Source organism: Anas acuta, chromosome 3, assembly GCF_963932015.1.
Source record: "Anas acuta chromosome 3, bAnaAcu1.1, whole genome shotgun sequence".
In the NCBI taxonomy this organism is placed as follows: domain Eukaryota; kingdom Metazoa; phylum Chordata; class Aves; order Anseriformes; family Anatidae; genus Anas; species Anas acuta.
The window spans coordinates 50,736,196-50,751,507 of record NC_088981.1 but is presented as its reverse complement, the minus strand read 5'-3'; the positions used below and the strand labels follow the sequence as shown (position 1 = coordinate 50,751,507).

The 15,312-nt window shown below is 44.7% G+C and overlaps 1 protein-coding gene and 1 long non-coding RNA gene across 4 annotated transcripts in view; both read right to left on the bottom strand.

The window, feature by feature from the left end:
- LOC137854069 (uncharacterized) overlaps positions 1-8,304 on the bottom strand; it is a 29,521-nt gene extending 21,217 nt beyond the window's left edge. Inside the window, exon 1 of the long non-coding RNA XR_011094942.1 lies at positions 7,978-8,304. This is a non-coding gene — a long non-coding RNA (uncharacterized lncRNA). The remainder of the gene's footprint in view (positions 1-7,977) is intronic.
- UST (uronyl 2-sulfotransferase) overlaps positions 1-11,272 on the bottom strand; it is a 167,022-nt gene extending 155,750 nt beyond the window's left edge. Inside the window, exon 1 of one of the 3 annotated variants that reach the window (XM_068677053.1) lies at positions 10,630-11,272. In XM_068677053.1, coding sequence (XP_068533154.1) covers positions 10,630-10,900 — 271 coding nt within the window. In that variant the 5' untranslated portion in view covers positions 10,901-11,272. The remainder of the gene's footprint in view (positions 1-10,629) is intronic. The other 2 variants (XM_068677054.1, XM_068677055.1) reach the window with 2 other exon arrangements.
- Between the last annotated feature and the right edge of the window lie 4,040 nt (positions 11,273-15,312).

Here is a 15,312-nt window from a genome sequence, read left to right as displayed (position 1 = left end):
TTATTTGGATTCTTTTCTCCCTCATATATGTGCTGAAAAAGACTTCCAAGGAAGCCTGTATTTTGCAAAGGACTTCCCTCTCACATTCCCATATCACCTTCCCTTGTCCAGAAGGTGAGGCTACACCTTGATTTTCATAAAACAGACTTGTCTTTCTTCCCAAATTACCTCTGGTTTCAATGTTTCCTCAGCCAGTAAGAGGCAACACATCCTCAGGTTGCAGCTAACTCTCAGTCTTACCTACCTCTGTGTCTCTTGGTAATGGTAGCCAATACATAGCTTATCTATTATTAATTATTATATGCACTGCTGCCTTTATGAGCCTGTTGCATAGATGCAGTGATAACCAAAATGACACAAGTGGGGAAAAAAAATAAATCACAAAGAACCACAAGTGCTAAGGTTTAGGCACTGCTATTTTGCTGTTCTACATAATTTACTTATTGTGTTATCTCCCAGTGGGCAACACAAAAGAAATCTGTACATTTGTATGGGAAGTTCTGGTAGGAAAGAACAATCAGCTGCAGATAAGAAAGGAACTGAGACTTCAGCAATTTCACAGCCTTTGCCTTACAATATCTGCTACAATGTTTTAGATTATATCACAACCCTTGTCACACACCCTTCTCATGGAACTGTGAGACTTTGGGAGAAATACGCATACCATATTATCAAATCCACCCATCAAGCGGTGACGAATATCCCCTGTGGTGTTATTTTTCCAGTGTTTTATGCAGTCTATTTCTAGGCATCCTAAGCACTGAGGTTTCCATGACCCACTGACACGAACTGCTCTCTCAACCTAAAAATCTTGCTAGGGGGGCTTCCAGTCTCCTCTCCCTCCCCCTCATCTCCACTAGTCATCAAACCATGGTTTTAAGAATAAATGCCACAACGACCCAGATTCTTGCCATCAAACTTCAGAAGTCAAGGACTTGGCTGTCATGAAGACACAGGCAGCCCTACTGCTCTTTGGAGTGACTTCTGCCGCTCCCTGATGGCTTCAGAGGAAACCTTTGAAAGGAGAAGTCAGGGCCTTAAGGACAAGCCACACTCGGTCTAAACCTCATGCAACTTTTTCTGATCATCAAAGTCACCTTTCTGTCCCCTCTTCCCCCAAGCAGTTCTCTTCCACTTAACCTCTTCTTGGAACACTACTGTCCAAAATGCCATTTCCATCTGTAGTCTCATCAAACTTCAGAAGAGGCCTACAAATATCTCAGCTCTACAACCTTTCTGTGTATTTTGAAATATCTTGTTTGCATTTTTCTTTGCTTTTTAAGAACGCAAAGGAACAGGATACTTGTGGGACACTTCTCCTAAGATCCTTACTTCCGATTTTCAACATAGATTCAGATCTCTTTGCTAGATGTAGGACACACAAGAGAGGGAAGGAAGCCACCAAGGGAAGAGAAGCCACTCTGGAAGCCACCAGCTGCTAAATAGGGTCTGGTGTTGTACAGGAAATGATTAACCAGGGGACTGGGCCACTACCCATAAATACAACAGAAGCAGAGGGAAACAGAGATGGCCACATCTTACAAGGCAATGAAAAAATGAGGAAATGAGACCAGAAAAAAAAAAGACCAATACTATATTTATCTCCTTTCTGATAAAAATAAGTGGGAAAAAGTGGCCATACTAAAGCTTTATTTGCTGTGAGATGAAGTGATAATAATACTAATCAATTAGCGTAAGCATTCATTTCACAAAATTATCGTGTCATTTGAAATTGAAGCTGGAACTGGTATACTGGGAGACAAGATCTCAAACACCTTCTGAAACAATATCATCAGACTTGCTTTCTTTTCAGATCTCCTCAGCCGTCCCAATCCCTGCAGATCTCATGTTGTTTTCAACACAAATTGAGAATGGAAATTGAAGTTGAAAAATGAAATTGCCATGGAGCAAAGCTGTACAATTTCATATTCTGAATAGGTAATTACAAAAATAGACTATCTGGAAAAACAACAGACTTTCCAAATAGGGGAAAAAAATTGAAATGATGAGTCAAACCCCTTGATTAGCAGCTTTTGATCTGGCCACTGGCAGCTCATCTCAAAGATCCGTAACGTGCTAGCAGTTTGGTGACCTCCTATGAATACTGTGTTATGTATTCACAATGTATCTGGGGCTGACACATTAGAAACCTCTACTGGCCAAGTGGATGGTTGGTTCTCCTTCAAGCCAACATGCTCAGGAGTGGGAGCACTAAAACCTACCTCTGAGGTATGTCAGAGATGCTCTGCTTCTTTACCCAAATTGTCAAGGGCTCCATGATCTCCATGCCAGTTTCATGACAAACTTCCACTCTGAATCATTAAGCGTGACAGGAAGGAAGCTTTGGCAAGCATCCAAACATCCGTTTCTGAAGCACTAGTACTCATAAACCCTAATACAAACCTAATAATCGTGCTTCCACACTTAAAGCCAGACATCTATTTTCCACACAACAAGATCTGCTTCCCTCATTGCAGCTCTGAAGAGCAAGAGAGTAAAATAAATTTCAGACAAATTATTGCTCTCCACTTCCTATCCACCCTCCATTCTCCAAACATCCCCTAACCCAGATCCTAAAACAAAGAAAAACAAATGCCTTGATATATAAACATAAGCTATGTTTGAAAATCTACTTGCCTGCTCACCAATAAAGATGGGGAAACTTTTGGTGAAAAGTCATGTGTCATCATTTTCCATGTCTTTCACTCAAAAGTTAAAAAACAAAACAAAAACAAAACAAACAAACCAGCCAACAACCAAGCTTTTAGCTTACGCTTTTGAGCCACTGCTGCATTGGTCAGATGATGTGTTGGAGACAAGAAACTCCACTGCCCAGGGAAAGGCGGCGGTGGCTGAGACAGCAGCGGGGTACTCGGGCCTGGTACTCCCTTTCACCTTAATGACAACGTGCTACGACTGACCTGTCTGAAAATAACTGATCCTACTTGTATTACACATCTATCACAAGCTGTAATGATCTGGAAGCAGCTCTCGCCCCTTAATGATTAGAGAGGAGATAACTAGCTGAGGGTGGATACCTAACTCAGGAGATAAAGTCTGGCGCATGAGTCCTAAAGCAAGACACAAACAGGCACACAATTCTCATGCATTTCAAAACGAGTCTCATCCCTTTCATGCCCCCACGGTTTGAATGATCAGGTTCTGGACCCTTGTAAGCCCTGGATCCTGATCCCACTACTCCAGAAGTAAAACAACGCAGAGCAGTGAGCATGGGGACATCCCCCAAGAACCCAATCCTTCATGAAAGACAAACAAATTTGAAATGGCTGCAAACGTGTCCTTAAAAATTATCTGTCCTGAGTAACAACGTGGTAGTTTATTTTCTTGAGTGTGTTCACCAAAGTCAGATGAACAGAGAAAGCAGCTATTCGCTCCGCTGGCTATGCTTCATAACACCATTAAAACACAGGGCTTCCTTTCACAGCGCTGCAATTTGGAACAGCGCTTGCAGGGGGTCAGCAGCAGGTGCACAGTCACAACTTCCAAAAAAAGGATAAACAGACTTTTTTTTTTGTAAATCTTGGACTGGAAGAAAAAAAAAAAGTGAATTGTTACATCTCATCTACAAACCTTGCCTTTGCTTACAGAAACAGCTACAAAACCAAAATAGCTACTGGAAACTCTTCTTGAATGAGTTACTGGAGTCAGAAGTTAACGTATGAGTACTTCCCCTCAAAGCTAAGACAACCCAGGAAGAAGGGCTCTGTTCCTCTTAGGTGCCCCAAATTTATGTCTGAAAAAAAAAAAAAAAAAAAAAAAAAGGCTAATATTATAAAAATACCACTCAAGCAGTTCAAGTAATTTCAGTTTCTTGCTACCCACAGAAGAGACTAGAAACTCTCTTTTGTGACTAATATATATATTAAATGACAGAATCATAAGAAGAGGTAGGAGAAAGATTCAATTACTAGCTGGAAACAAGGGATAGAACAGCATACCATAAAAAAGAGAGAAAAAGGAAAAAAAAAAAAAGCGATGTTCTTTTTCTTTTTACTCCTTCAGGCTTTTGTGCCAGAACTGTCCTAGGACCGAAGTTGACCTGTTCAACTATTTTACAGAGCGTTCCCACCAAAAATCAAAGCTCTACATTGTACTTCTATCCTATGTTCCAGAAATTTTGACAAGCTAGACCTACACTTAAGTAACAAATGAAAAAACTCCACTTACTGTCACTGATGATTCTGACATGTGCTACTGACTTCAGAATGGTTTTCAGAATAGTTTTATCAGGAATCAGTGTGGTAGAGCTAGCATAGATGTTAATCTCAAACCATTTAACTTTTTTTTTTTTTTAAATAGCCTTTATCCTCCCCACAATGCACTATGTGTTGAAGCTTTTGTACGAGTTACTGTTGTTAGAGTCTCCTTTCCAACACCCTTTAATGCTTATCATTTTTTGCCAAGCCCTAAGCAAAAGCAATTTTCTTCCTCCCTAATTTCATATGAAAATAGAAGAACTACTCCATCAATTACCTTTTTTTCTTCCTGTGACAGCCACCATTCTTTTGGCTGAGCATTCCCTGACAGAGCACAAAATGCTTGCCATTCACTGGAAGTGAATGATGCTTCACGAAACTGTGGTTTTACTTTTGTTTTTGCAAATGAAGTCTATGCAGCACGAGCAGAAACAAGAAGCACATGATCTGACTGCATTCCCTTGGGCATGAAGTCTTTGCTATGAAGACACACATGCAGAACTGTTAGAAACTGATGCCCTTTGATGAGACCGTGGCTATCAATTATAACAATAACTCCTAAAGTAAAACTGCACAGAGACTGTGATAATGAACAGTAGCAATACCCTTAATAGGAATAAAGTAGCCGGACTGCTGACTGCCTCAGCCTACATGGGATCTCCCTTCCAACACTCTGCCTGCCTTAACACTTTCATAAATGGCCAAAATCACAAGTATCTTTCTTCTTTAAGTATTTCTATGCCTACCATCACTGTACGGAGAATATAACATTCTATTACACGTTTATCTTCATTATGTCCTTCGGGCAAAAGGGATTAAAATAAGATGAAATTAACGTACAACTTGTTCAAAGTCATATGAACTCTGTCACAGACAAGAACTGAAGCCTTCCCCACTCCCCCGAGTCAAACTCTAGCATCCCATTTACCCAGTGGACTCATCTTCTCACAGGTGTATATACCTAGGTCTGTATCATATAATCTCAAGTTAGAAATATGTATATATATAAATTTTGAAAAAAGTTGCAATAATATTCCCTCTCATCAGGAACTGAATTAATCTTTTCAAGGTCACAGGCAAAGCTGCCAAGATGAAGCAGAAAAATGTACACAGCTGCACATACACAATACCTGATTGCCATGCTGGCTTTTGACTTGGTAAAGCAGAAAATGTACCTCTGAATGAATATCATCCAATTTTCCAAATATATTTAGAATATCAACATCACACTTTCAGGCAAGTTTAAACACTTTTGCTATGACTTTTGCTGTATGAAGTGTTTCATAGCCAGGCAGGATAACGTTCTGTGATTCTGTGGTAACATAGTGCAGTGACCACTTCATCTTTCTGAAAGGAAAAGGCTTGAGTCAGTCATAAAAAAAAAAGGGACATTCCGTATCTGCTTAGAGTATTCCTTGACAGCATCATGTGTTAGCTAGAGCTCTGTTGATCTTACAACTGGACAAGTGGTGAATGATGAGCAAGTCTTGCAGCCTTTTAACAAAAGTTTATTGGAGATGAGGCACATCTTTTGTATTTCAAAATATCTCGCTTATAGCATGAGTATTCAGCAACATACATTGAAGTCCAAACACATTCTACCTCAAAAGAAAATATGTACCGCATTCTCCATAGCAAAATTAGGAAGTCCAAAGAGAACAGAAAAGTCAGTGAGGAAAGATACAGATTCTGAACCAAAATGACAAGTCTGTAGCTTTCTTTTCAAGGCTTTAAGAAGCAATTTCTAAGCTGACCTTTCAGTTCCTTGTAATGTTAATGAAGTTTTACACGTAATCAATTCCAAGTGTAATGTATTCTTAAACAGTCCACTGAAAAGCCAGACAAAAATCAAAATGCTTAAAAGTACAGAAGAGCTCTTTTGAGAACACCGTATGTTCTTGAAATGATGAGGGGAAAAAAAAAACATCAATAGGAACATAACCAGGGCCTTGTTACAAGCATATTCATTTAAGAAGCAGATACTGTGTATCACCATATTGATTTCATCCATAGTGGAGGCTATCTTTCCTTGAATGTATTTTTCCTACTCACACATCTGACAGGCCTTCAAAACAGGCAAGTTTGTGGAAAACAATATTGATGATCCAAGTGCAAAACAAAACTGGATGAGCCAACTTTTTGGCCATTAAGAAACAAAAAAACAACACCCAACAACAAAATAACATGCTGTCTACCTAAAACGGAGCATGCTAGGTGCTTTCACTCTTAGGAAAGCTTGCCCTGAAAAACACCAGAAAAAAATACAAAAGAAAAATCAACAGCCACACTGTACTGAAATAAAACCAATTCAGACCACCTCAATGACAATTCTTCGCTTTGCATTTAGTTTAAAATAGTTTGAAGATTTCTGCTACAGCTTCCCCTGAAAGATTTCTTTCTGCTGCCTCCACCTGACAGAATTATGGCTGGATTCTCCCGTGCGTCCAAAATAAACAGTCACCCTTGTTGTGACAACTTTAAGCCTACAGAGCACATCTCCTGGCCAAAACACTTGAGAGCTTCCAGAGGAATGAAAAGTGAGAGTGGGGAGCAATTTAGAGCCTGTTTCCGCACAACTGGCCACTTCAGTCTTTTGTCTTGCATAGGAAGCACAGCACAGGCAATTTCCACATGCAATCAAACCCCTGACATCAAGCAGTGCACTTGTTGGCAGTCTCCCGGGGAGTTCAACAGGGGAAATGATTTAATTGACACGAACAACAACAACAACTTCACACTGCAAATACTGAAGATCAAAAGATTTTTTTTTATTGGCCATTAGAGGGTTGCTAGCAGCCCTTGGAAATACCCGTTTCTGTGTTTTGATGCACGTCTTTATCACAAGCCAAAGCAGGAAAGACTACAGCAACGTAAAGCCACTGCTGTTCCAAGGGAAAGGAGTCCCCAGTGCCTTCCCCAGATGCCACGGGTCTGCCCAAGATTTATGAGCTCTGTCCTACACATCTTGCAGAAGATCCTCTTCACTTCCTCCAAGTGCTGGAGCTGTGTTTTGGTTAGCGAGCCAGGGTTACCTTGGCAGAAGCAACAAGCAAGACCTCATAGATGTTGTGTAAATCCCAATACTCCAGTGCATTACTGAAAAGCCTGGCAGCTTTTAAGCTTTCTTATTTTTTGAAGCTCATAGATGGTCCAGGACTGATATGCGCCCCCACACAGCAAATTTAAGCCCACTGGCAACAGGCAGGCTTTTATGAAGTATCTTCCACAGATTCTTTAGAAATAGCTGACTAATACCCGTGCCCCCACAGATTACATGCTGCAAACCAGTGCTCTACATCTATCCTGATGGCCTGACTACAGCGTGAAACTTGAGCCCTGTTCTTGTGAACCACAGCCAGAACGGACAGCGGAAACCAACAGCATTCCACAGACCTTTATTCCTATTAGATCTATTATGAGCTTGAATTCGGAACAGGATTTAAAAAAAAAAAAAAAAAGCACAGCCTCATATCTACAGATCTCCTCCCATTTTCCCCATATGACCCTTCCAGAGCTCTGCAAAAGAGAAGAGATGGCAACGCAAAGTGGAAATACTGAATAGAGCTACTTTCTCTCCCTACAAGACACCACAACATTTTTCCAACTGATTCTCCCTGATCAGTAGAGCAAGCAAACAAAAAGGGAGACAAATACGGACAAAACACCAGAGAATCTGGTCCAGGAGGAAAAATAGTTACCAGTAGTCTGAATATTCTAAAAATACAGTCATCTGCCCCCCCAAACCTGTCCCCTGCCTCACCAAAGGAAAGTTGAGAGAATTAGCAAATCTTCACACTTGACTCCTTTGAATACAAACTTATTCCTCCTCCACAGAGTATGCTGCAGGCCTAAGAACTAAATGAAAGCTGTTCAGCCTCGCTGTTCTCTCACCACCTAGATTTCCTTTAAAGCACACACCTGCCCAACACAGGTGTGATTTCCATCCTGATTGCCATTGAAGTCTTGTGCTGTTACTTGTGAACTTTCTTTCAAGTTCTGAAGTAAAAAAAAAAACATCCAAGCATTCCTTCCAGAGTATCATAACTAACCAGGAACAACACACTGAAACCTGAAATGCAAATAAAAAAGCAAAGCCGGACAAGACGGCCCCCCTCACGCTATGGAGGCCGCAGAGTAATTAAACTGAGAAATAAGTTTTCCCTTTGGTCTAGTGCCTCTCGGTTCTTGTAGCTATAAATGCAATAAGGGCGGCTGCAAAATTCACACACTGGAAACATGGTTTGCAAACTAGCTGTCTGTCTGATTGGGGATTTAAATTTTCACACCATAAACTGTGGCTTGGAAGGACTGGAAGGAAAGAGTTGCTTGTTCACTGGATCTGTGGCTTCAGGGGAAAGAAAAAGTTTGATTTTCTTTAACGTCATGAGACTTGACTAGTCAAGCTGTTTTACAAAGCACCATGCACATATGTAGGGCTTTGGTCATTAGCACGGCCAGGTGTCCACTGCCTATTCCTCCAAACACTTCTCAGTCCCCTGGAAGGCAACAAGACTACCTGGTTACAAAAAAGTGTTCACAATTTGCAAACCTTACCAGTTGGACAAATCAAGGAGTATGGCACTGTTCTTGGAAAATGTACACTAGATATATAAAAACTCTTTAACAATGTCACCCATAGGGTGACAGCCCAAATGGCACTGTACATCAGCAAGGGTAAAATACCTGTAGAAAATACCATTCAAACAAGCACATTTACGTAGAGGCAGAACACGCTCCATTCACCAGCAGTGGCAGTGGTGCAGTTTGCTTGTTGGGTACCAGGGCTCGGGCCACAAGGACCCTGCTTCAGACCCAGGCACCAGCCTGCTGCAGGGCATGAGACAAGTCCTCATCCTCAATGTCCCAGCTGACCTGGGCACAAGGAGGAAACTCCTAGGCTAACAAGTGCAGAAGTTTGCTAATGGTGAGATATGAATAGATCTGCCCACTTTCCTCCTGAGGGAAGCCAACATTAAAAAAAAAAAAAAAAGTGACCACACAACAAAAACAACCACCCCCGTTTTCCCTTCCCCAGGAGCTCATCACGTTTTGGCGCGTACAACAAAGGCTCCTTGGCACCTGCTGAGCACCTCACGAAAACAATCACCACCCATTCACCAAGATCCAGCGTCTTCCAAGCTTTTCATCTCCAGGCCTCAGAAGACTTTCCAGCAGAGACAGCTACCGGCTATGGTGGTTCAAGCATCTGAACCCAGTTTTATTTCCTGGATCCCTCAAGAGCAGTCAAAAGGCCATAAAATGAGATACTGTCTAACCCCATGTACCTCTATCTATTCCCTATTCTCTATTCACACACGCCAAGCAAGACTCATCCTTAGTTAAGATTAAAATTAAAAAATTGGCACGAACTTTGCTTTGAAACAGAGATATCTGTACTTGATCCAATTAAAAAGTCAATCAGTTGTAAGCAAAACCTGTTTCTGCCTTGGTGGAAAACTTGTCCGTTTCCTCTTCAGTGGAGGAATATCTTAATAACTAACATTACATGAAGAAAAAGAGTCAGTAAAATCCAATTGGCAATCCTTTGGCAAAGGCAATATGCTGGTGCATTTGTGAAGTAACGTTTCTTCTGTTCTCACTTGAATTTTCATTGACCTTTTTCTCCAGGTACAGTAGACTCAGACTATGAACCGGGCAGGATTTCTGTCCACCTGGTCCTCTCCCCCACCCCACAAAACAGGGACAACTCGAAGTGAGCTGCTCGGAACCTTGTCCAGCTGAGCTCTGAGTGCCTGCAAGGACAGCCGGACCTCTCTGGGTAGCCTGTTCTGACATCTGACCACCCTCGTGTTGAAATTTCTTTCCCTAACATCTTATTGGCACTTCCCTTGCTGCAACTTTGCCTGTTGCCTCTTGTCCCACTGCTGTGCGCCTTCCAGAAGAGCCCGGCTTTGTCCTGTTATCTTTTAGCTGAGGATACGGGATAGCTTTCCTTTAAAGAAAAGTAACACACTGAGACGTACTCCTAGGATGTTCACAAAACACACACGCACGCATACAGCTTTCAGCTTAATTTTCTGAGCCACAAGTGCTGCGCTCTACTTTGCAACCTAGTGCTGCTGTCTCTTACGGGTTGCCCTTTTGCAGTGCTTAACGCTGACAGCTTGCCTTCGCAGCCACGAGGAGCTGAGGTGGTAAAAAGCCGGTACCGAAACGACTCCGCAGCAACCTCCCCGTGAGGCGAAGCCCTCCGCTCTCCTTCCCCGTGCGGCTCAGCCCCGCCGCGGCGCGGCACTTGCACAACCCCGCGGTGCTCCCCGCTCCCCCCGGCTCCTCCGCTAGCGGGGCAGCCACGGGGGGCACCGCAACCCGAATCGCTGCGGGGCTGCGGCTCTGCCCCCATCCCATCCCCGAGGCGCAACAAGTCCCCGGCGCGCCCGGCCGCGCTTACCCAGATAGTGCCGCAGGTCCAGCAGAAAGTGCGGGGGCCCCCCGTTGAGCTGGTAGAAGAGGGAGCCCAGGCAGAAGAGCAGCAGGGCGGCCATGCAGAAGCCGTAATCGCGCAGCGAGAGGAAGGGCAGCAGCGACAGCGGCCGCCGCCGCCTCCAGCCCCCGCCCGGGCCCGGGCCCCCTCCGGCCGCCGCCGCCGCCGCCGCGGGGGGCCGGGTGTCCGGGCAGCCCCCGGCGCCGCCGTGCTGCTGCTGCTGCTGCTTCTTCTTCATCCTCCTCCCCTCGGCCGCCGCCGGCTCACGCAGCCCGCCGGGGAAGGCGCATCCTCCATCCGCCTGCTCGGCTCCGGCTGCCCGCGGCGGGGAAAGTTGCCGGCGGCTCAGGGCGCCCGTCCCGTGCCCATCGCCCGCCGCCCCCGGCAGAACCCGGCGCGGCGGCTAAGGGGAGGGGAAGGAGGTGGCCACCATCCCGCTCCCGGGGCTCCTCTCCTCCTCCTCCTCCTCCTCCTCCTCCTCCTCCTCCTCCTCTTGCTGCTGCTGCTGCCGCCGCCGCCGAAGCTCCGCTCGGCCTCTGGCCCCGGTGTCGAGTTACAGCCGCCGCTCCGCCGCCGAGCCCTGCGCGCCGCCCGGCCCCCGCCCCGGCCCCGCCGCCCCCGGCACGGCCCCCGCCGCCCGCCCACCCCTGCCCGGCCCGGCCCGGCCCCGGTCCCCGCCGTCGCCTCCCCGCGAGCGACCCCTGCGGGCGCCGTCGAGCGCCGCCTCCACGGGCCCGGCACATCCCCAGGCACCTGCCCCGGGCGGGGGTCGCGGGGCTGCCCCCTCGCCCCCACGGCCGAGCTGACTGAGGCGAGGGGAGCGCCCCTCTCGCCGGCTTGCGACGGGCCCCGGGGATCACGAAAGCCCAGCGTGACCCCCGGCCGCACATGGCTCGCAGTGTGATCCCTCATGACTTGGTCGTGCCCGCAAAGCTGCTTCACACAACAAGGGTGAAGGGTTCTCGCTTCGTGCTGGGTTGCTTAATGCCATCACCCTCTTCATACATCTCTTTTGGGACTGTTCGTGTCCCCAGGCACTGTCTGCAGCTGCGATGCATTTCGGTGCATCCTGTGGCCGCACTGCCACCACTACAATGGAGGGAGGAGGCCTGGTACAGCACTGCCAGCCCACAGTCTTATTTTATGGACCTGGCTAGATGGGGAGGGCTTCCAGCCCTTCACGCGATCCCACGAGAGCCTTCTTTTTTTTTTTTTTTTTTTTTAGCCAACAGCAAGTTCTGTCATCTGTGGTTTGGGAGAAAAGTAGGAAATCATGACCCAAGTGCAACTCGCCAGGTCAGAAACCAAGATGCAATCACCCTTTTCCTTTTTAGGCTTAAAAAATGCATCCTGATTGAGGGGGGCTGACTCATAGTCCTTTAGCACTCGCAGCTGCAAATTCTGCTCAGTAGGCTGGATTCAGGCGTTTTTGCCACTGACATTGAAAGGCACGTATAAATGTCTGAATCCCACCTACCTTTTTAGATTTGTTGCTGGTTTCCAGCAGTAAAGGGCACCTGCTGAAACAGGGAAATTAACCTTGGTGATGTGGACAGGACCAGAGCCAGAACCTGAAAATAAACAATTAGTGAGCAATCCCCTTGGATTCATTGATAAACAATATCCCCATAGTGGCTGAAAGATCAGACCTTAGAGGATTTGGAGAGGAATCTGTTTGGTTTAGTTACAGTCTATGGCATCACTGCACAGATCTTTCAAAATCCACACAAAACCCAAACAAAAACAAAGTTAGGAACAATGACACCTCGCTTCCAAGAAGGAGAAAACAAAAATGATAAAATATAACAGTTCCACTTCAGGCTAGTGCTCAAGCACCAAAAGTAACATAAAAGGTCAATCTTTAGGACCATAGGTTGCTTTAAACAGAAATCCCCAGTAATATTCAGCAGATACAGTCTTAAGTGTATTTGCATGGTTAGATTACCACTTAGTGATACTCGTGAATGTCAGTTTGAAACACAAAGTGTGAGGGGCTTACTTAACCTGCTCTGCTGCCGTGGATGTCTTGCGTTATTTTATACTGCTTTGAACACTTAAATTGTCTACCAGACAGCTTGCAACAACCACACTGCAGATTCATGTCGCAGTGCTAGTTAGTGTTGCAAATGAGAAACCGGTAAGCATTTACATTGAACATTTGAGAAAAATGGATGCTTTGACAAGAAGACAGACAACATCTGTAAGGTGAATCAATAAATCTTTATTTTTCTAGTTGCAAAGAATGTCTTTGATCTCTAGGAAGAGATTGTGAAAAAAGAATTGAAAAGCAGATCTATCATCGGGAAGAGAGTGCTTTATTAAGAGTGCTCTTTCCATCGACAGGTAAAAAATTCTCTTAAGAGGAAGAAGAGAAATTATTCCTTTCATATGTATGAACTATCACACCTCTGTTATTCTATCAATTAAAATGCCTAAAATTAAAGTAGGACAACAAGTAGGAAAAATAAATATTGTTTACTTCGTTATAGCTTGATGTAGTGCAACTGTCTCCCTATTTTTAATTCCCCTGCTACTTATTGACTTTAATAAAAATAGTATGATTTTGCATGCACAGCATAAAGCAATGAAAGCATATATATATCCTTAGCAGGATTTTTGCATTCAAATGCACACATGCAGAAGAATGAAAACCCACATTAAAGGAATGATATGGTTGAAAAGCCAAGTGTCAACACTTGAAGAAAATCCAAAGGTAAAATTTTTCAGACAAACTTGTTTTAACTTGTAGAGGATATGAGTTGCAATTCAGCCTTTAATTGTATGATTATATTGTTTGCTCCCAGGACTGCTGCCTCGTATGGTGTCTGCGACAGTCACTGATCATTGAACACGCAGATTTTCGGTTTATTTTTAATCTCTTTGTTCAACATATGTCCTCAGGCTTTGTTTAAAGCTATCTAAATCCTGCCTGTAATATGGAATTATTAATGTCGTAATAGGCTTTTCCACAGCATTCATTGTTACAGTACCTTGAGCATATGAGGAATGTTTCTGAATTACTTCCGTGCGATGCAGCTAATATCACCATTTTACTGATTGTGCAAACGGGACACAGAGAGATTAAGGTTAAACATGTCTATTAATTTTGGTTGCCAGGCTTGAGATGACAGGGGTTTGCCTTAGCAAAATACTTAGCATTATGAAGCACTTTGTACATTGACAGCATAGCTCCCATGGACTTTAGACACAGCTGTGAATGATAACGACTTCTACAAATCAGAGCCCAGGCTCTCAGACCGAACACCAGGCATAAAATGACCACTCAGTTCAAGCAATCTGCTCAACACCATATAGGAGTGCTGTGGTGCTGGCAGGCACACCACCGATAACTTTCAGAGCAGTATTTCAGATAACTTTCAGACTGCAGAAGTCTTCATGCTCCTTTCCTGTCTTGACATCTTGCTCCTTTTTTTCCTCCTCTCCTAGACCCAGCCTCAGCTCCAGGATCTTTGTCCAAGTGTGTTTCCTTCCATGACCTCAGCCAGAGTAGGTCCAGCTTTTTGCTCAGCTTTGCTCCGGCTGAATCCCTCTCCTGGCTGTGATGGTTCCAGCAAGAAGGACACTGCGAGCTCAGAGCTGGCTCCCTGGGGCTAGAGGAGGACGCTCAGAACAATCAAAGTAGCAGAGAATATCGCTGCCAACAGTTCCCAGAGTTGGGTCTACCTCAGTGCTACACTAGAGACTGCTGAGCAAACTCATAACCCCCACTCAGAAATTAACTCAGTGAGCAAGATGAGCACAAGGAGGTCGTGTGTCAGCAGGACACACGGCTGCATTTGGCAAAGGTCCTGGTTTAGGTGCCAGTAGCCCAGTGGCCTCATCTGCCCAGCTTGTCAGGTCAGCTGCTTGCCAGCCCAGGGATGACAACACACCCACAGAGCTGCTTGCTCATGGCTCCAAGCCCAGCGCACTGCTTGTTTGCCTGGGAATGGCTGCACTAGGCTGCTGGGGGCTACAGCTCTGCTCTGCTGAGTGCACACAGCCTGAGGTCACATTGAGATCTGTAGCCTTCCATTGGAAGAACAGAAACCACATGTCTAAAAGTAAACACTGATGTTCCAAGGAGTGGAGGCATTGCCATTTCTCATTTTTGCAGCAGTAGGATTTTGATCCTAACATAAGCAAAACATCCTTCACTTATTCTGACATCTGAATATTTTTTTTTGTTGTTGAAATTTTCTAGATAAATTCTCCAAATTCCCCGGCTGGGGTATGCCATAATAGGCAGTTTGCAAAGGTGTGAGCAACTCGAAAGGGGTAAGGTAGAACCCAGGCCCTGCTTTTTGTAAGAGAGCAAAGACAGGAATTTTAGATGCAAGGCTACACTGAGTAAAGGCTCACTGGTTTAAGGGAATAACCTAATGTGATATCATCTGAGAAGCACCCATGAAAGATTGCAGCTTGAGATTCCTCCAGCACTTTCTCTCTGATTTGGAAAGGGTTGAAAGCATAACAGGGTAATTGATGACAGCCGTGCAGGCTTTATTTTACTTTATTCAGCAATAGTCGATAATTTGATGGAGATGAAATAAGGGTTCACCATGGCTTTTCATTTCATGCACACAAAATGCTTGCAAATTTCATCTTCCTTGACTGAACTAGGATTGTAGGTCTGTGCTGGCTGGTTGT